The sequence below is a fragment of the Kogia breviceps genome, chromosome 8 (genome assembly GCF_026419965.1).
Source record: "Kogia breviceps isolate mKogBre1 chromosome 8, mKogBre1 haplotype 1, whole genome shotgun sequence".
Classification (NCBI taxonomy): Eukaryota; Metazoa; Chordata; class Mammalia; order Artiodactyla; family Physeteridae; genus Kogia; species Kogia breviceps.
The window spans coordinates 107228700-107250634 of NC_081317.1; the positions used below are offsets into that span (position 1 = coordinate 107228700).

The 21935-nt window shown below is 44.6% G+C and overlaps 1 protein-coding gene across 7 annotated transcripts in view; it reads right to left on the reverse strand.

Annotated features, from left to right (window-relative positions):
- The window catches only part of ADRA1A (adrenoceptor alpha 1A), a 91029-nt gene extending 70327 nt beyond the window's left edge, over positions 1-20702 (reverse strand). For 3 of the 7 annotated variants that reach the window (XM_067039925.1, XM_067039921.1, XM_067039920.1), the window contains exon 1: positions 17583-18558. In XM_067039925.1, the coding sequence (XP_066896026.1) occupies positions 17583-18465 (883 nt within the window). In that variant the 5' untranslated portion in view covers positions 18466-18558. Of the gene's footprint in view, positions 1-17582; positions 19117-19607; positions 19839-20383 lie in introns of those variants that run through there. The other 4 variants (XM_067039922.1, XM_067039924.1, XM_067039923.1 and 1 more) reach the window with 4 other exon arrangements.
- Positions 20703-21935: the final 1233 nt, after the last annotated feature.

Here is a 21935-nt window from a genome sequence, read left to right on the forward strand (position 1 = left end):
ATTCAAACAAAAACTTTTACCTGAATATTTATAGCAGTGTGCTATTCACAATAGCTAAGAGGTAGAAACAACTCAAATGTCCATCAGCTGATGAAAGGATAAATAAAACATGGTATATCCATATAGTGATATTCAGTTACGGAAAAGAATACAGTACTGATACATGCCACACAGGGGTGAGGCTTCAAAACATTATGCTAAGTGAAAGAAGCCAGACACAGAAGGCCACACAGTGTATGATTCCATTTATATGTACTATCGGGAATAGGCAAATCTATACAGATAAAAGCGATTGAAGGTTGCTGGGGGCTTGGAATGGGGGAAACGGAGAGCGACTTTTAAAGGGAACAGAGTTTCATTCTAGGGTAAAGAAAATGTTTTGGAAGTAGATAGTGGTGATGATTGTACAACATTGTTAATGTACTAAGTGCTACTGAATTGTACGCTATAAAATGGTAAATTTTACCAAAATAAAAAAAATAGTGAGTAGACAACTATTACTTTTTTAGGGACCTTGAGGCATCTGGAGACTGTTTTCGTTTGCTTTTTTTTTGAATCACTAGCCAAGATATTGGAAACACAGTTAAAAAAAAATTCTGAATCATAATCAGAATTGGTTTTGTTCTTTTTTTTTTGCTTTAAACGTGGTGTTTCTAAAGATTTTGATTGATTTTAGGAATTCCTTTAATATAAACTATGGTTTATCGGTCTTGGCAATGTTATCGTTTGGGGCTGGATAATTCTTTTTGTGGGGCCATCCTGCACACTGCAGCAATGTTTAGCAGTATCCCTGGCCTCTATCCAGTAGATGCCAATAGCACCTCTCACCCCAACTGTGACATGGTGACAACCAAAAATGTCTCCACACATTGCCAGATGTCCCCTGGGAGTCAAAATCGCCCCTGGTTGAGAACTCCTGCTGTGAATTCTTTAGGAATGGTTTGTTATTCTGGGAGTTCATTCTAGAGTTTCCTTAAAAACAATATCCATTTCTGAGATTGTCCTTCAGTTATCTCTTGATGACAGCAAAATCATTTTACAAAGCAAATGACTGCAGATGGCAGGTAACCTTCAAAAACATGTCTCATCATATGGGATCAAACTACATGACCAATTTGTAAACAGCAGGTTTCTCACTGGCAACTAAATGCCCAGCGATAAGCTAAATGCGGAGAGTACACAAAAAAATAAAGAAGGTTGGTGTGCAATGTTCCCTTTTCAAACCCTTTCTGGGCAAAGACTACGGCTCTGCCAGCATTCCAGAACAATGAGAGCCGATGTTCCCTTTGTCAACTTTCCCTCCTTCTCCTTTGAAAATGCGAACCGAACTTCTTCTGATACCCTTTACTGAGTCTGGAATCAGATACTATTACAGAGGGCAATCTGTGCTCCAGACCCCCCCCCCTGCGGCCACTGCCAGAGGGAAGGCGAGGACTCAGCATCCAGGACTCAGGGTTCCCTGGCCGCTTCCATGGGTACAGCACCACTTTCATCCATTTCATATCTTGGGCTTCTGAGTAGGATATCATTGGAACAAGGAATTGTGAAGCTGAGAAGCTGGAACTCTACCGGTCCCATGCAAGCCCCTTTTTCTACAGATGAGGAGCTGGAACCCAGGGCTTTTAACTCATGGCCAGAACATCCTCTGTTCCAGGGAGAGCAGCCAGGGAGCTGCATCAAGATGTCATTTCCTCCTTGTGCCTTGGTTTCCACTTCTCTACATGAGCCCGGAGATTTCCATCTTACAGGCTTTTTCTAGGAATTAAAGTAGATGCAAAAAGTGGTCTGCAGGCACCACGGCTATGGACTGAATGCTGTGTCCCCCACCCCAAATTCATCTGCTGGAGCCTTACCCCTCACTGTGATGGTATTTGGAGGCAGAGCCTCCAATGTGGGAGGTAATTAGGTTTGGATGAGGTCACAAGGGTGGAGTCCCCATGATGGGATCCGTGTTCTTATAAGGAGATAAAGGGACCGGAGCTGGTTCGCTCTCTGCGGTGTGAGGAAAGAGCGAGAAACTAGCCATCTGTAAACCAGGAAGAGGGTCCTCGCGAGAACCTGACCATGCTGCACCCTGACCTCGAAACTTCCCAGATCTGAAACTGTAAGAAATAAATAGCCGTTGTTTAAGACATCCTGTCTGTGGTGTTCTGTTACAGCAGCTTGAACTGACAAGGGCAACTGCCCCTCACGTCCCATACGTAAACTCCTTCATTTCTTTAACCTAGAAGAAGACTTGTTAAGCTCTTCACATGATTTCATCTCATCCACTTGTGATCAAGAGAAAGTTCAGCCTGCTTACCTACACAGACTCTGCCCCATCTGACTCCACAGGCATCTCCCTCTGATTGCTTTGTCTTGAACCCCAAGCTTCCATGAAACCAAAGGAAATGATCACATGTCAGGCTATTCTCATTTCTGCTTCACATTTTGATGTCAACCTGAAAAGATGCCAGGGCTGAGGCAGTGATGTGTGGATCAAGCTGAACTTCCTCATCCCTTTTCTAAATTCTTAATAAATCTAAAAGAATACACGTATAGGTGAAATTTTACATCACTACTAAGAAACACTGGGGAAGGGCCATATCCATAAGCTAGAACCTCTGAGAGATTTCTGGAAACTATAATTCCATCACCACCAGCCTCAATGAAGGACTAATGAGTCCTCAGTTTACCTCAAGAAAAGAGGTGAAGGGAAGATGGCTCCCAAATGCTGCCAGGTGACACCCCCAGGGGCTTGGAATAGCAGACGCTAAAGATCCAGGCAGACTCAGGGGTAGCTTTTCAAAGACAAATCGTATCTGCACTCGAGTGCCTAAGGAGAGTACTGATGCTGAGGTCCACACAGGGTGGGAAATCCCTCGGTTTTTCCCATCAAGACAAGCAAACAAGTAAAGGGAGGCTCTTCGGGATGTGGAGCCTAGGGGGACGGTCATGCCACCTGGAGGAGAGATCACTGCACCCACTGTGTCAACCAAACAGGACAAGGACTCTTCTGCTGTGCAACAGTGAACTTTTGTCCTTCTACCTCCTCTCTGCTCACTCTGGATGAACAGATCGGTATACTCTGGCAAATATAAACTACAACAAAGACAATTCTTTTCTTCCCCCCTTAATATGGTTCTGAAAGATTTGGACCAGGACCCAACCAGTTCCAAACAGAACCCGTTTCAAATTCTATCCCTAGGTCACCCTCGGTGAGGTTGAACAAAAAGAGAATTACTGTTCCTGTGAAAAGATGCAGCTGTTCAGGAGATGAGATCGATCTGAGGAATCTGAGATCCTCAGATATAAAACTCCACTTTGGGGACTTCCCTGGTGGCACAGTGGATAAGACTCCATGCTTCCAATGCAGGGGGCCCGGGTTCGATCCCTGGTTAGGGAACTGGATCCCACACGTGTGCCGCAACTAAGAGTTTGCATGCCACAACTAAAGAGCTGGTGAGCTGCAACTAAGGGGCCCACCTGCTGCAACTAAGACCCGGTGCAACTAAATAAATAAATAAATAAAAAATAAACTCCATTTTTAAAACAGTGATCTGGAAGAAAATCTCTATGTTGTATTGAAATGTGATTTAAGGAGCTATTGGGTTTACAAATTCAGTGTAGGCGATAATGAAGATGGAACCATATGCCAATAAAATTGAGTGGACTGGAGCAAAGGTGGTGGAGGTAGCTACTAAGGCTAACTAGGTAAAATAGAACACACACTGGAGAAACGTGAGAAACTTGGAAGTCAGAGGAAAATAGCGAGAAGATGACTAATGTGAGTTAAAGAGCAAGAGAAAATGGGGGCAGGTACAGGAGATCCAAAATACAGCTAATATGAATTCCAAGAGAAAGAGTGAAGCAGACGAAGTGATCACCAAAGGATGCTATCTTTAGCTTCAGGACAAAAAAAAAAAAAAAAAAAAATGTGCATGGGGCTCCAGGCAATCACAATGAAAAAGCTACCCCACAACCAAAAATGTCCAGGGGACATTTTTTAATTTGATTGGGAAAAAATTCTATAAACATCTTGGTTAGAAAATAAACACATAAATAAAGAGAAAAGGAAAACAATAATCAAGTTGGCCTCAAGTCATTTATAAAGCACTAAATACCAAGAGACAGAGGAGTAACAACAGTATTTTGAAATTAAAAAAATATATAACTCGAGTTCTATACTCAGAGAAGTTGTCTTTCATGTATTTAGGCTCAGGCATATATGGGCTTAAAAAATGTGTTTGGCTTATGTTGTTATTGGTCAAAATTTATTTGGCATTACACTCTAATATAATAGCAAATATTTTAAACCTTGTGGGCCGTGCAGTCTCTGCAGCAACTACTCAGCTCGGCCACTGTAGCATGGAAGCAGCCATGGATGATTTGTAAGCAAATGTATATGGCTGTGTTCCAATAAAACTTTATTTACAAAAACAGGCCATAGTGTGCTGGTCCCTATTTCACATGGTAGGTAAAGCAAAATGCAGAGCTCATGAATGAGTAAATCATAGTATATAATCAGAAGGCTATTTGTATTACTAAACTAAATTACAGAAAGATACAAAAGACAGGATAGGAAATATAAACATTTAATAGCAGTAACTGACATTTAAAACACAAAATTTTATTAACCAAAAGATGTAGGTTTCCCGAGGAAGGGAAAATAAGAGTGTGATAAACTTCCTCCCTATCACCTTCCTATCACCCACGCAAAGGTGGGTGATAGGGATGGTTGTTTAAGAGAGAAACAAAGGTTTAAAAAATGCTTTTGAAAAGCTCAAAGATAATATCTAGTAGAATTAAAAATAGGAGACCACCTTTCCAAAATACTGCAGAATTTAAAAAGCAAAGAATAAAATGGTCCAGTTTGCAAGAGACAGAAAACAAGAAAAGGAAGAAAACATAAAACCAGGAGACAAAAATCAACCCAAATATATCTGTTACAATCAGTGGAAATTAGCTATATTTTTGCTAGAGACAAATACCCAGATAAGACACACAGACACTGAAAAATCCATTTGATGCAAGTTACACAAGCTGATGTATTAAAAAGATGGGCAGGGGCTTCCCTGGTGGCACAGTGGTTGAGAATCTGCCTGCCAATGCAGGGGACATGGGTTTGAGCCTTGGTCTGGGATGATCCCACATGCCACGGAGCAGCTAAGCTCATGTACCACAACTGAGCCTGCACTCTAGACCCTACGAGCCACAACTACTGAGCCCGCTTGCTGCAACTACTGAAGCCCACGTGCCTAGAGCCCATGCTCCACAACAAGAGAAGCCACCACAATGAGAAGCCCGCACACCGCAACGAAGAGTAGCCCCCACTCACCGCAATTAGAGAAGGCCCGTGCGCAGCAACAAAAACCCAACACAGCCAAAAATGAATAAATTAAATAAATAATTTTTTTTAAAAAGACAGGCAAAAGTATGTTGGTAAATGCAAACAAAAATATATTAGAGATTGCAATATTAATTTTCAAAAATGTACATATCAAGGAAAAATAAATATGACAAAAAGTCTGTTAAGTAAATAAATCTAAATAGTACCTTTAAATGAAGGTATTATTGACTTAATCTCTTAAATATCATGCATCCGCATCAACATATATAAAGTAAAACCTGTTAAAAATATAAGAAATAATTGGAAGAATTACTCCCAGTAGGAAGGTTTACCATACCTCTCTCAATATGTAACAAAGTAGATCATGGATAAAGGTAAAGATAATGAATACTGGATAAAGTTGATCTTAAAAACACCCCTGTTAACGTTTAATTAATATATATCTTTCAAACATCAAATCTATTAAATGCACTAATTATTGATCATATATCAAGTCATTAAAAAAGCCTCAATTCATTTCATAAGTTAGAAATTATTGGATTCACATTCTCTGACCACTATACAGTGAATTCAAAATTAATTTTTAAAAATGGGGGATAAAAACACCAATTATTTTTAAAATTAATGAACAACAATAATACAATGAATCCTCTTCTGTCCACATAGGACTAAGGAGCTACTAAAAGAGGAAAAACAGAAAAACTGGATGAGAGTACTGCCTAGCAAAACATAAAGCAAGGAATTCAAGTCTGCTTGGAGGAAAATGTACAACTTTGGTTGTTTTTAATCTTAGACAGGAATAAATTCAAGTATGTGAACCAAACATTTTCCTCAAGTTAATATAAAAGAAAAAATATAACCAGAAAAATAAATATCTAGAGATTAAATTAGTGCACTGGAAAACAGAGCAAAGTGATTAATAACTCTAAGACATGGGTTCTTTGAAAAAACTAATGAAATAGACAATCTTTCAAGATATCTCAGTGAAGACAAAAAGCAACAAAACGCAAGTATATGATGTGGGAAATGAGAAAGATAGAAAAGAAATGAAAAATAACAGAATTTCATGTAGAATTCTGTGCTAAAATGTTAAACCTCAATGAGAAGGGAAATAAGAAAACAAAGATTATCAAATCTGACAATCAGAATAGACCACTATCCATGGAAGAAATAGAAACCAGTCTCCTAGAGCTGCATCCATAAAAGGAGCTGTGTCCAAATGTTTTATGGGCAAGTTCCTTCAAACCTTCAAGGAACACATAATTCTTATGCTATTTAAATTGTTACAGATGGTAGAAAAAAAAATGGAGAGTGTCACAATTCGTTTTATAAAGTTAACATAAACTTGAAACCAACATGCAACAAAAACACACTGTAAAATAAAACAATATACTCATTTCACATAGAAAAATAGATGCAAACCAGAAATAAAATACTTAGTATAATGCAGTAACATAAAAAAAAATAATGTCACTAATCAGATAGAATTTAATCCAAGAATATGTGGATAGGTTAATATTAGGAAATAAAATTTATCAAATCAGTATCAATGAAAAATATTATATTGATGCATATTTTAAAAGCAGCATTTGATAAAATTAAAAATTCATTTTTGATAAAATTGTTCCATAAACTATAGAAAGATGTGTGTGTGTTGGTGTTGGTGGGGGTAAGAGATGTAACTTGACAAAATGAGTCCAGACCTTTCCTGGAAGAACGTGCAAAGACAGACAAAATCATTTTGAAAAAGAATATTCATCCAGAGCTTCCCCGGTGGCGCAGTGGTTAAGAATCCGCCTGCCAATGCAGCGGACATGGATTCGAGCCCTGGTCTGGGAGGATCCCACATGCCACGGAGCAACTAAGCCCATGCACCCCAACTACTGAGCCTGGGCTCTAGAGCCCGCGAGCCACAACTACTGAAGCCTGCGCACCTAGAGCCCATGCTCTGCAACGAGAAGCCACGGCAATGAGAAGCCCATGCACCGCAACGAAGAATAGCCCCCACTCGCTGCAACTAGAGAAAGCCCACGCGCGGCAACGAAGACCTACTGCAGCCAAAAATAAATAAATAAAATAAATAAATTTATTTTTTAAAAAGGAATATTCATCCAGGGGCCTTAACCTAGAAAATATTAAAATGTATTATGAAACCACAGTAGCTAAAATAATGTAGCACCAATATTAGAGAGACAGATAAATGTCACAGAAGTGGGAGTTCCAAAATAGATTCAGGATTCTCTCTAATACAACAGAGGTAGTTTTCCAGAGAAGATGGGAAAGGATACGTTATTCAATAAATCTTTTAAGAATATCTGGTTAACCATTTCTACATAAATACAGTTAGACATCACCTACCAAAATACAAAAGTAAATTCCAGGTAGATGACAAATGATGCTTTAAAAGAACGAGGAGAAAATAGAGGTTATCTGACTTACATGGGGGAAGATGTCTCCAAGCATCCCTGAGAAGGCACAATCCATGAAGAAACAGATTAAAATATGTGACTACATAAACATTTTAAATGTCTGTGGATTTGTAAAAGCCACAAAAAAGGATAAAATGCAAAAAAAAAAAAAAAACCAATGGGAAAAACAGTTGCTGAATATGTATAAAGATTATAACCTTGTTAAATACTCCTGGTCTTTTTTCCATTTTTAGTGAACCTATCTCTCTCTCTCTGCCTGCATCCATTTGCCATCGCTGTTCCATAGAAGATGGATGCCCCCCGGGGAAGGAAGAAGACATGGTTCTGAGGAGGGTTCCATTTAGCCAGAAAAAGGAAGGGAAAGCCTGCCGCATCTGTCCTCCACAGGTGGACCGTGGGGAAAAGTGGGAAAGGAGGCAGTGAAAAGAGGCAGCCTGGTGTTTGTTCTGAGCTCCCCTCTCAACAAGGACCACAGAGGCATTTAAGAAGATAAAGGTGGTAGTGAAGGTGCTTTTCCCCACTTTCCATTCTGGGCATCTGGGAGAGGACACAGGAGGGCTCTAGCACCCAGGCAGGGTGGGTGGGCAGAGAGTAAGTCTGGGTTGGCACACCTGTTTGGTGTGGTGTGCTTGGGCGTGGAATGAGATGGTGTGGCGTGGAGGGGCATGGAAGGAACCCACAGGGCTCTCCATACCTTGAGACAGGCATGAAACATTGCTGAGGGTTTAGCTCAGAAGCTTGTGAAAGCTGATCACGGGGGCTGTTATGGATAAAGTGACTCTTTGGCTAATGGCCACAGAGCAATTGTCTCCCCAGCCAGGAACCAAACGGAGACACACATAAACTTTGAGTGTCTGTAGTCGCAGTAAGGACTGAGTGGGGCTGAGTCATCAGGTGTGTCAATGGTCCATGGGTGTTGCAACCCCAGACTTACTGGGAGACAGCTGCGTGATGGCTGGGGACCAGCGCCTGGGTACCGGTCACTAGACTAAGCCAACATCCCCAGTGCAGGAAACTGAAAATCACCATGAAAGGTCAACTGAGGGCCCGATAATTTCCTCTCTCCCCGACCCCAATAACCACGAGGTTATGTGTGCCCCTGATTAACAATTTAGCAGGCAAACCTGAAAGGCTGAGTTATCCAAGGGGGGCTGAGTATATAAAGACACTGCTTAAGTGACTGGATTTGACTGAACTTATTGGATTCAACTAAAAGTGTGTGTGTGTGTGTGTGTGTGTGTGTGTGTGTGTGTGTGTGTGTGTGTGTCTCCCCGCTGGAGCTCATGAAAAAGATCATATCAGTTTTTGAAAAATAAAGAAGGTACATTTTCTCAGCATGTCTGAATATAGCATGAGAAAGCTGGCAACCCAGGATATGCCGTAATAAGGGATTAATGTTCAATGTATACAATAATCTTACAAAAAGAAAATAAATGAAAATCAATGACTTAATAAAATGTGGCCAAAGAGCACAGATGAGCAATTTCACATCACAACATAGAAATATAAACGAGTGATAAAAATATGGGGGGAAATTTTCAAATAGTAAAGAAACATGCAGTTTCAAAAGGAGAAGCCACTAAGTGTCCAGGTGGAAAACCAAGTAAAAGGGCTAAAAGACAGTGAATCTGCCAAACAAAGAAAATGCCTCAGGAAAACATCCTAGCATCTGAACCTGAAACTATGAAGTAACAAAACACAGCAATGCCTAGGTCACGAAGTATCGGGCTCCTTCAAAGTTATGACTTGCCGGGGTGCCGCTGGTTTGAAAGAGGCGGCTATTGTTCAAAGCTTTGTTAGAACTTATAGTAGACGTTTTCTGAGCCTGCAGCACATTCTTTTGAAGATGACGGTAAATCTCTGTTGACACATTCGTCTTGCAAAAAAGAGCCACAATTAACTTAAAGCCAAGTCTGGTCAGACTATTTGTGATCAGGGAAAGCATTTCTCGTAAATCTGCTCCGAAGGCAGCGACAGAAGAGGCATTCAAGGGCCACGTGGCAGCTCACAGAAATAAATATTTTCAATCACGGGCGAGAAGGATCCTACTTGGCAGGATACCTCTCAACTGTCCTGTGTAAATGTCTCCCAACTGGTCTCTCCACAGTCTTCTTTTCACTAAGCCTTTGATAGTTTAAAATACAGACTTGATCAAGTCGTCTCTGCTCCTGGTCCTCTTCAGATAAAAACACAAACTCATAATATGACTTTAAAGGCTTCTTTGGTCAGATCTCTTTTTGTCCAGCTTCATTTGATACTAGTTTTCAATCAGCCTTTCATCTCTGGCCACACGGGCCTTCTGGAAGATCCTCATTAAGCATCAGGCCAGTCCTATCAGAGTTTTTACCCATCCCATTCCTTCCTTCCTCCTTTTAGCCAATGAAGAGCTCCTCATTCTACAGATCTCGGCTCAGAGGTCAAGCTCTCCTTCCCAGCAAGACTCTTCTGCCCTCCTGCCCGGGGTCACTCTTATCCACAGTGTAGGTTTCCAAGGTACCACCCCACCGTCTTCACTGGACTTTTGATGTGGTTATCTGATTGATGTCTATTTCCCCGCGGAGATTAGAAGCCTGCAGGGAGGCAAGCACCCGGACTGGTGTTTACATGGTGTATTGTGTAAAGCCCAGCATACGGGGAGCTCTCCATAAATAACTGGAGGATGAAAGAGAAATGCTATTTGATACGCTTGTGAGGAAGAGGTGCTGCGGGATGGCCACAAAAATCCCCTCATCCCGTTATGGATCTGCTTCCCCCATCGGGAGGTGAGTCTATTTCTCTCCCCGCCTTGAACCTATGCTGGCCTCATGACTCGCCTGTCCTGCGCAATGAGGCAGCAGTGACACTGGGCCCGGTCTGGGCCGCTCTCTTCAGAAGCCTGGCAGCTCCTGCCCTCTTGGAGAGAACTGCCACGCTGCAGGAGAGAGAGTCTCAACCCTGGAGGGAGAGCGGCCACCGATTCTGACGTCCAGCCAGACAGCCCAGTGAACTGGGCCTGGACTCATCCCCGCCCCACAGAGTCACAAGCCATAACATGACTGCTGCTTTCAGTTAACTATGTTTCGAGACGACTGGTGGTACGCCAAGAGTAACTGAAAAGCTGGTCTCATGGTAAGATCACAGTGGCTCTTAGATTCTCTCCCCACCATTATCTCTCCGAAGTCAACCTTTTCCATAAATATCAGGGGCCTGATCTTTTGTACCTGCAGCGAAGCAACAGAGTTTCGAGTTGTCTTGGGCACGAGAGTCTTTTCCTCGCCCCTTTTCCTGGCTGTTTTTCACGTCACCGTCTGAGACTTTGCTATGTATTTAATTGTGCACATTTTCAGCTCCACTAGGGCAGGGAATATTTTTTTTTTTTTTTAACGTTTACAGTAATCATGTTGCTGGTTGTGCTGTTATTTTTATTCTAAGAGTGTCGTATGTATGCTGTGGGATAAAGCAGAGGAGTATTTATTTATTTATTTGGTCACGCCAAGGAGAGGCATGCAGGATCCTAGTTCCCTGCAGGGATCAAGCCAGTGTCCCCTGCATTGGGAGCGCAGCGTCTTAACCACTAGCCCGCCAGGGAAGTCCCGGCAGGGATTTGTCTTTATCTCCAGGGATTCTCCAGCCGCCTGGCACGTACTACACACTCTGAAATTTCGCAGATTAAATGAAGGAATCATTCTCTGCCTCACTGCTTCCACTTGATCATGTCCTTGCCACTACTGACTTTCCCCAAACACTCCATCTTAAAACTTATTCTCCCTCCCTACCATGTGCTGTCTGCTGTCTTTTTTATTTTAAACTAATTCTCAAGTAGTCGATGTCCACCTGAACCACAGCTCAGCCCAGCGCTGTCTCCTTTCCTTCAGAGATAATAGCAATGGCTCAGTCTGACAATAATGCCTATTTTGTATTTAAATCAGATAATGTGCCCAGAGTTCTGACACATAACCATAGGTTCAGTAGATGTTGCCCCCCTTCAGACCTTTCTTTCTGATGCTTTCTTTTTCTCAGACCTCCAAGGGCATCCACCCCTCATGGCAACATCCTGCATCAACATATGTCAGTGGGAACTTCCCTGGTGGTGCGATGGTTAAGAATCCGCCTGCCAATGCAGGCAACACAGGTTCGAGCCCTGGTCCAGGAACACCCCACATGCCGCGGAGCAACTAAGCCCGTGCGCCCCAACTACCGAGTCTGTGCTCTAGAGCCTGCGAGCCACAACTACTGAGCCCACGTGCCACAACTACTGAGCCCGCGTGCCTAGAGCCCGTGCTCCGCAACAAGAGAAGCCACCGCAATGAGAAGCCCGCGCACTGGCACAGAGTCGCCCCCGCTCGCCGCAACTAGAGAAAGCCCACGACAGCAACGAAGACCCAACGTAGCCAAAAATAAATAAACAAATTTATTTTTTTAAAAAATGTCAGTGATGGTCTGCGAATCATATGAATTCAGATAAGATTAACGTTTATTGCCATTTGCTCTGTGTTAGGGGCTATGCTAGGCACATTTTATGAAGAAGAAAGCCTGGGTTGAAATCTCAGGTCCACACTTTTTCCACCCAGCACACTGCCTTTGGTACTGTGGGGCTCTAAACAAAAGGATGAAATAAGCAAAGGTGATGCCCACACTTCAGGTGCCCAAGCTTCCTTGAGGCACAGTCACACGCTTCCTTCTTTCATATGTGGAAAGCTAACACCTTCAGATTCTCTTTCGTTAGCTTCAGGATCAAAACTTGTTTTTTAAAAACATTCACTCTAAGGTATAAATGACTGATAACGACGTGAAGCATGATCCATCCCCCCTCCCCCGAAGGGGTTCTCAATTTCAACCAAACGTTTAGGATGCAGAAAGACAACAAGACTAGCAAGACTTCGACTTGAGAGCAGACACGTCAGATTCCTACCTGCAACCACGCTGTTCAATCCAGCACGTAACCCAGCCCTGGTTGGGAGGAGCCGGGGAGAGAGTGAAGTGTAGAGTCCAGGAGGAGACAGAACCTTTTCATAAATGCAGAGCGACCTTCAGCAATGAAACGGAAACTCCTCACTCACCCGCACATCCTGGTCTGGTTCTTACACAGGTGGGTGCTTCACCTCTCAGCTTTGTATACTACACTCACTCACCCCCTGCTCTGGTTTCAGTTTCCAATCTCACTGTTCTCTGGCAGCCTAGCGCAAAATGATAAGCTATTCTTTCCAAGAGACTACTTGTTATAATTAGAAGCTCGTGTCCCTTGTGTATAATAACACAATGGCATGTTTATTCTTCTATTCACATTTTGCATGAACTATGGACTTAAGATAGCTACTAAAAACAAATAACATCTCACTGATGGCCCGGCAGATGTAGTGCTGTCTTCAAGTCCCTGCTTGGTCACCTGCGATACTTCTAGAAGCTTCTGTATCGATCTCCAGACACAGTTAACTGTTATATTCCTCAGCACTTGTAATGCCACTCTGGGGACCAATCTCACAGATTTGTGACAATCTTTTTCAATCTGTCTCCTTAACTAGACTGTGAGGCCCTTGAGGGCAGGGAACGTGCTTTAGTCATCCTTTTGTCCTGTCTAACGCAGTGCCTGGGACTTATTATACAGCCATAACTCCTGGAAGAAATAGTGCCTTACTAGGTTAGTGTCAGGAAGAAACCGTGGACCATAGATGTGGTAGGTTCAGTGATCTTGTGCCCATCTTCACCTCAACATTACCAGGTCTCCGAGACAGCAGATCTGAGAGGGAGGCTATGATTAGACCAGAGTCTCCCTTCCCCTGGAGGACCTCAAGACCCAGTCTGTCATGCTCATCTCCTTGGATAGCTAAGCCACCACCAGCGTTCCCAAACTCCCAATCACCTATCTTTTCCCAATCACCTGAACTTTTTCCACCATCTAACTCTGTATGACCCCTAATCTGATCTAGCCTATGTCCCTTCACACGCTCCTCTTCTTTTTTTTTTTTTTTTAACATCTTTATTGGAGTATACTTGCTTTACAACGGTGTGTTAGTTTCTGCTGCATAACAAAGTGAATCAGCTATAACACACTCCCCTTCTTTACCAGGGTCCCTAGATACAGTCAGTTATCAGCAACATTCCCTATCATCCTCAGCCTCTTAGCTGTGAGAAAGCAGCATCCAGCCTTCTGGATTGGCCTTCCTTTAAATTTAGGACCCTAAGTCTCAAACACATCCTCAGGACCTCCTAAACTTCCATCATCTATTTACTCCCTCATCTCGAAGATTAATCTTTCACATCTTCTTTTACTCCTCAAACCTCCATCATTTCCTATTCCTTCCTCACTCTTAGGTGATGATCTTGATTCTTATTTCTTTTCAACTCAACTCAATTTACTGAAGATAGGGAATATAGATACCACAGGATAGTTGCATATACATTTAGATATTTGGTCCACTTCTTTTTAAGAATGAGCAGAATTATACAGAAGGGAACCTGAAGAAAGAGGAATTAAGCTGATGTCTAGTTTTATCTGTCTGACTACAATTTGCTCTTGATGTGCAAAGCAAAGCACAAGCAATTACCATTACCCACATCTAAAATTTAACTCTCACAACAATGTTTTTGGCTTGGTAGTGAGGAACACCTGCTTTTTAAAAACTTGCATGTTTTCTATTCTCTTGGTCATTATGAAATTAAAAAATAACTTAGTTTTAAAAATACATAAAATTCATCAGATTTTGAGATGATCTTGATTCTTATTTCACTGAGGATACACATATATTTGGAAGAGATCTTTCCCTTTCTCCCTCCATAGCTACTGCCTCTGTGCTCATACACCCTGGCTCCCCTGTCATTTCTAAACCCTCTGGTCTCCTTCCTTGCCTACACCATCAGGATCTCTCTATTCCATCATTTCCATCAGAATATAAATATGATATCCTGTCTCCCACCTTTGAAAATTCTCTCTAGATCCTTCTAGCTACACTGCATTTCCCTGCTCCACTGTCTAGCAAAACCTTTCCAAAGAGTTGCCTGTTTTCACTGTCCCCACTTCATCTTTCGCTCTCTCAAGAAAGCACACCATCAGGCTTTTGTCTCCATCACTCCACGGAAACTACTATCCTCAAAGCACCTCCTCATATCACCAAGGACCTCCACATGGCCAAGTCTAATGTTGATTCCCCGTCCTCCTCTGACTTGGCCTAGCAGCTGCATGTGACACAGCTGATGACTCTTGCCGTGGTGAAACATTTCCTTGCAGCTTCGGGGACATCAGCCTCTCCTACCTCCCTGGCCACTCCTTCCCAATTTCTTTTGCTGGTTGGTTCTCCTTTTCCCGACCTTCAAATATCAGGATGCCCCAAGCCTTGGTCCTTATCTCTCTTTTCTCTCCAGACTTTCTCTCTTGCAGATCCTTCCATTTCTGTGGCTTTAAGTATGGTGATGTGTCCCAAGTTTATATCATAGCCCAGCTTCCCCTCTTAGTTCCAAATTCAAGTATCTAACTGCCTACTGGACATCTCTACTAAGACATCTAATAGACACTTCTCAACACGGCTGTACAAAATAAGCACTTGTACTTCACCCTCCCACCAGCCCCTTACGACCTCTAGTTTTCCCAATCTCAGTAAAACGCACTACTGTTTACCCGGTTGTTAGGTCTCCAAACCCGGGACTTATCTCTAGTCCTCTCCTTTTCTCATATCCCATGTCCAAACGTGTCAGCTCTACCTTTGAAATAAGTGCTGAATGTGATCACTTCACATCACCCTCACCTGTCCCACCTGAGTGCAGGGCATCCTCACCTTTCTCTCCTTGACGTCTCCAACAGCCTCCTAACTGGTCTCCCTGTTTCCACTCTCACGCCAAAATAGCCCTCACTCCTCCCAGAAGCCAGAATGATCCTTTAAAAATATAAGACCGGCCACTCACCTGCTAAAGCCCCCTTGATTGGATGGCTTCCCATCACAATTGGAATAATATGCAAATTCTACTTTGGCTTAAAAGATAGGTCAGGTTCATTCCCACCTCTGCACCTGCTGTTCCCTCTCCTCCCAGACTTTGCAAGGCTTGCTCCTCACTTCAGTCAGGTCTCTGCTCAAATATCGCCTCTTCAGAGAGGACTTTTCTGCCCACTCGCCACATCGACAGATAGAGCACCACTCTATCCTCTTATTCTGTTCATTTTAAAAATACTGCTTATTAATCCCTGACTTCTTAAGATATATTTATTTGTTTTTGTCTATTTCCCCCCAAAGACTGCAAACATCTTACTGCAAGGATTCTTCTGCCCTGTTCATCCTAAGTGTCTAGAGCAAGTGCTTAATAGTTACTCGACAAGTGAACAGATAGATGCAAAAATAAATGTGCAAACTGCAGGAGGAAGGGATGGTATGCAGACAGGCAGGTAAGCAGCCAGTGGCTCAAGTAAAGAGTGCTATTTAAATAAATTCAAAACTCTGATACAATTCTAGGAGCAAGCAATAATGCTGAAAGGCCAGGGAGTGGACTTGGAAGGGCCTCTCAAGCAGCCATGTTGGGTAGAAATTGCTGCAGTGATATCTCTGCTGTTCAAGACAGTAGCCACCGGCCACATGTGGCTATCGAACACTTGAAATACGGCTGCTGGGACTGAATATTAATCTTCTTTAATTTTAACTTACATTAAATAGCCACGTGGGGCTGGTGCCTATGGTGTTAGACAGCAAAGCTCTAGAACCCGAAGAATCCCTTCCCCTCACTGAGTTATTGAGAGGACTAATGATATGAAATTGTCAATATCTGAAACATAGTTAGCCCTCAAAAAAGAACAGCTGCTATTACTACACAGTGTTGCAAATTACTTTCAGTACATGCCATGTAAATTGGCTCTAAAAGTACAGAAACAGACCTTAATTAATTTTTTTATTGTAATTTTTTGTTTGCCAGAGTTAGTGGATAACCAATGTGTGGGTCTATATTTGCGCTCACAAACTAAAAATAGCAAACAACCATTTGGGGATCTCAGGAAGGCCTTCCAGAGACAGACGACGATTCCAAGCGGATCAGCTTGCTGATATTTATAATGAACTAATTAGTTTGACAACAGCTAATTTAGCATTTGCGAAAATTGGATTTGTAACATTACTGTATTATTTTCAAACAGTGTCATCTGAAGCTTCCTGAATGATTTTGGCTAAGAGTAGTGTTTGCTTTAATACTTGGTATTAAAATAAAGCGGAATGTATTTACTTATTGGAAACATTATGTTGAATTCTTTAAAGGTTAAATTGGTTTGGACATAATATCATTTTTTTTTCTCGTCAGTGGCTCACCATGCTTTCTTCCACACTGAATCCAGAAAACAAAATGAACACAGATACAGAACATAAGCAGACCATTATAACTAACCCTTAATAATCTAATCTAATAATAAAATTACACGTTTGTCCAGAATAAGCATGGTGCTTACTTTTAGGACACAAGAATCTGCAGTCCACAGCAGCAGAGGTGAAAGTGGCATTCCATGGCCCCTGCCTAAGTGCCTGGTGGAGACTGAGACTTGAAATCCGAGGATGGATGTATTTAAATTAAACACATGCTTTAAAGCATTAAGAAAAGTTGACGTTCTTATTAAGGAGACCAATTAATCTGCTTCAGCAGGATGCCACTTTGCAGTAGCTGAAAAAGTGCCCTAGGACGTTATGGAAATGAAACCAGGAGCAGAAAGGGAATGAAAATTTACTTTTCTACATAGGAGCCCTTCCTTAACTGCCCTCCCTGGTTTTGCTGTTTGAAATGCAGATCCATTTTCTTCCACCCCAGACTGTGAGTCTGGGGTAGCATAATGGGAAGAGGGTGAAGACTCCTAAACGCTAAAATGAGATGCTGTAAAGACTTACCAATGGGCATCACTAAGAAAAAAGGCAGCCAGCAGAGGACGAAGCAGCCGACCACGATACCCAGTGTTTTGGCCGCCTTCTTCTCCCGGGAAAACTTGAGGAGTCTCACGGAGAAGTGTGTCTTGTTCTTGGCGCTGGACACCCCGCTGCCTCCCACCGGGGCATTTTTGCGATGGATGCGGAGCGTCACCTGCTCCGAGACCGACTTGTCGGTCTTGAGGCCGGACTTGAGGCCCCGGCTCTCCCTCTTGGCCACCACGTAGACCCGGCAGTACATGACCAAGATGATGGTCAGAGGCACGTAGAAAGAGCCGAGCGCGGAGAAGAGCACGTAGCCCGGCTCCTCATTGATCTGGCAGATGGTCTCGTCCTCGGGGGCCGGCTGCCTCCAGCCGAACAGAGGCCCGATGGAGATGACCAGGGAGAGCGCCCAGACGCAGAGCAGAGCCATGAGACCCCTCTTCTGCGTGACGATGGTGGGGTAGCGCAGCGGGTAGCTCACGCCGATGTAGCGGTCGATGGAGATGAGGCAGAGTCCCATGATGGACGCAGTGCAGCACAGGACGTCCACCGCCGCCCAGATATTGCAGAAGACCCTGCCAAAGGCCCAGTAGCCCAAGATCTCGAAGATTGCGGAGAAGGGCAGCACCGTGGAAGTGAGTAGAAGGTCGGCCACCGCCAGGTTGACGATGTAGTAGTGAGTGACCGAGTGCAGATGCCGGTGGCAGGCCACGGAAAGGATCACAAGGATGTTCCCCAGTACCCCGAAAAGGATGAGGCCCCCCAAGATCACCCCGAGCAGAATGGCCTTGGAAATGTTCACCGGTGGCGGCGGGTGGGTGCAGTTGGAGCTGTCCGAGGCATTTCCAGAGAGAAACACCATGGTCCCAGCCGGGGCCGGGCGAGGTCCGGCTCTTGAGGGCCGCTCCGGGCCTGGGCGGAGGTGGGAAAGAGGGAGCGGGGAGTCAAAAGGTCTCCGCTCCGGGGAGCCTTGCCTGCTGGGGTTGTCTGGGGGTAAGAGAGAGCGTACGGGTGGGAAGCAACCCGGGCCAGCCCTGGAAACCCTCAGAAGGCCACGCAAAGGGGCAGGGCATTAAACGCAACATGGCCAGGGGCGCGCGGGGCTGCCCGCCGACCCTCTGTATCAGCAACGCTGGCCCGGGGCCCCAACTCCCTCCCAACCCGAGACTCAGCACGGAGCTCGAGGAGACGCGATGCAAAATGCAGTCCCAGAATTACGCGAGTCCTGCACTGTCGGATCCGTCCGGGTGTGAAGATTGAGCATTCTCACATAATTTGGAATTCAAACATCCAGCGCCTGTCTCTCCCACAAACCACAAGCACGCACGGGTCTGCCGTCTAATCTCAAAAGCGGGAACCGTTGGCATCTGGGCGCTTCTCCCCACCCGCAGTTACCCTCAGTGTGGCTGGACTCATGGTAGATGCAGCTTCTAGGCGCGCAGGCCGGGGGACGTGGTTGTGAAATGTTTGCCAAGACCGAGGCGGCTGCGGAGCGTCGTTTGCCAGCGTCCTCCTGAAAGAGCGCAAAGAGAAATGCGGAGTGTAAGCCAGGCGCCCTGGGGAGCGAGGCTGTGCCCTGCCTCGACTGGCGGTCGGACCCGGCGGGGAGTCCCGCCGACTCTGTGATCCCGAAGCGGTTCGCCCAGCAGCAGGCGAGCGCGCGGGAGGGACCGCGAGCCGTGCCCCGCCGCCGGGAATCTGCCCTGGCGCGCTCCGCCGCGCAGAGTCTCGCGGGGTTCAAGAGCCGAAGCACAACCCCCCCCCCCCCCCCAAGCTGCAGCGCCCGGCAGCCGGACTGCTAGCAGCCGTGCAGTGAAATTAAAATCCCAGAGCCCGAGAAGCGCGACTGCGGCTGACGGGCACGCAGCGCCGAGCCAAGCCGGTGGAAACCCGGAGGATCTACCCGGTTGCCACTTGAACAGGTTGCTTCGCAGTCACCTGGAGGAGGCGGCCTGGGGACCGCAGGGCCAGTGCCACGCGCACGCTCACGCCCGAGGAACTCACACTTGAGTGTGCGGAGAGCGTCGGTCTGTCGACCAGCCAAGCCGGCCTGAGAGCCGCGTCCAGAGCAAAGCCCTCGCGACCCAACGAGGGCTGAACGCGACCTAGATCGGTGCAGGATTCCTTTCCTAGCCAGAGGATCAGCTGTCCCGGAGGACTCGAGCCTCAAGCCACACCCAGGCGGGCTCCGGGGGTCCAAGAGGAAGAGTGGGAGCGAGGAGCGTCATTCTGTCTAAGGGGCTGTGCAGGCGCCAGTCACGGCTGATTTTGTACAGTAGGCGTAAAAATCAAGTCCGCGCGCCGGCGGACGGGGGACGCCTCGTATTTTCCGAGCTGCGTACCACGGTCTGCGTAAGAAAGCTAGGTTTCCACAGCTGCGGGCCGACCGCAGGATCTCGGAGGAATGCGGGGAGTGGGGACACACCTTGCCTTGTAAGGACTCTGCGGTTGGGCCTTGAGGCGGGATTCCCGGGCAAAGGCTGCTGTGAACATCACAAGTTCTAGAGCTCACAGGCGGTACAAGAAGCAAGCAACTGCAGAAACCCGTTCCCCCCTACCTCGGAGCGGTAAATACGGGGTTAAAAAAAACACACCTGTTAACGAGGAGATAACTTCCCAAAATATATAAGGGAAACGAGGTGGGGTAAGGGTGCGGGTGAAAGAAGCGGGAGGAGCTTGGGGAAAAGTGGGAGTTGGGTCTCACCCTGAGGCCGAGGGAGGTTTTCGCTAATCCACCCGGCCCTGCTGGACGCCGGCGCCCGGCGCTGCAGCGCACTCACCTGGAGCGCGGATGCAGAGCCACTCGCGCGCGCGTGGCGGGGACTGGACGCGCTTTCGGTCCCGGGAGCAGCCCTGACGCCTCCTCCCTCGGGGGAGAGGGGACCGTTTCCGACGAACCAATTGCTAGTTCTTTCGCACCCGCTGACTCACCCCTTTCTCTACCACAGACGTCTTTAAGCTCCTGTCTCACAGACGCTTTACCTGGAGATTTTAAAAATAAAGAGAGAAAATAGAAAAAGAAAAAACCAAATACAGCCAGGCAATAACTCCACCTTCACCCTTTTAATATTCAGCTCCCCGACATCAGCAAAGAATGGCAAGGAACTTTGCAGCTCTCGCTGACGTAACACAGTCAGTAGCCCCAGCTAGTACCGTAATCTCCTGCTGTTACCGTATTACTCTGAGGTAACAGGAACAGTTTGCACAGCAGTATTTTTTTTTTCTCTTGCCTTGGGTGAATTGGGTTCTTGCTTCACTTTAAGAAAGTGTGTGTGTGTGTGTGTGTGTGTGTGTGTGGCGTGGGGGTGGGGGGAGCGGGGAGAAGGGATTTTTTATTTGTAGTAAATAACTGTTTTAAATTATCTGATTTTAAAAGTAAAGAAAAATAGACACTTGCTAGACACATATTACTGTGTGTATGATGTGTTCAAAGAAATGCTCAGTAAAGTTACTTTTGAACAGCTTTATTCAATGTACACTTAGGTTCTGTTAAAATAAAAAAGAAGCATATTGTTGTGCCAAATATGCAGGTAAATTATATTATTTGCAGATGTTTTAAGATGAATGTAAAATCAGATAAAATTCAATAAATCCGATTATAATAAAATTATAATTCTAGGAAAATAAAGTAAGCATATCTAAATCTTCTGAAATACGATCCGTCTCTCATTTCTTCAGACAAATGGACTTAGAAAGTATGATGGTCACACTGCAGTTTCTTACGTGGCTTAGTGTTATTAAAGTGCTATTAATTATTTTCCAGTTTCCGTAAGAAAATGTACCCTTTAAAAGAGTGTTACTTCTCTCTAATGCGTGAATAGCTGGAGTATGAAAAGTTGACATCACCAGTCTTATTTACTTTTTTTTTTCTGGTAAATTCCATGTTCTGTTTAGCTTAAAACTGAAGAAAACCACCTGTGTTTTAGAGTATTGGGAAAATACCAGAATTTTCTCCACTCTGATTCCCACCTCCTAAGTCCCCTTCTTTCATCTTTATTGATTCAGACAAAACACACTGTTCATAAAGTAGCTAGTAGGTTCTCTTAAACCTCGTAATAAAGAGATAAGTTTCAGTACAGGTTAAGTATGTACTTGAATTCCCTCACCTGAACAAAAGTTTATTAACATTGTTACCTTTTCCAAGGGAGATGTCTGGGAGACTTTTTTTATAGCAGTTTACCTCCAAATGCCTCAGAGGAATGCCCTCAAGAGTATCAGGGAGCCCTGCTTCATCAAAGACCTAATATTTAGATGACCTCTTTCCTGTAAACAATGCCATCCCACCCGCCACATCTATAGGGGGGTGAATTTTATGTTGTAGGAAAAGCATAT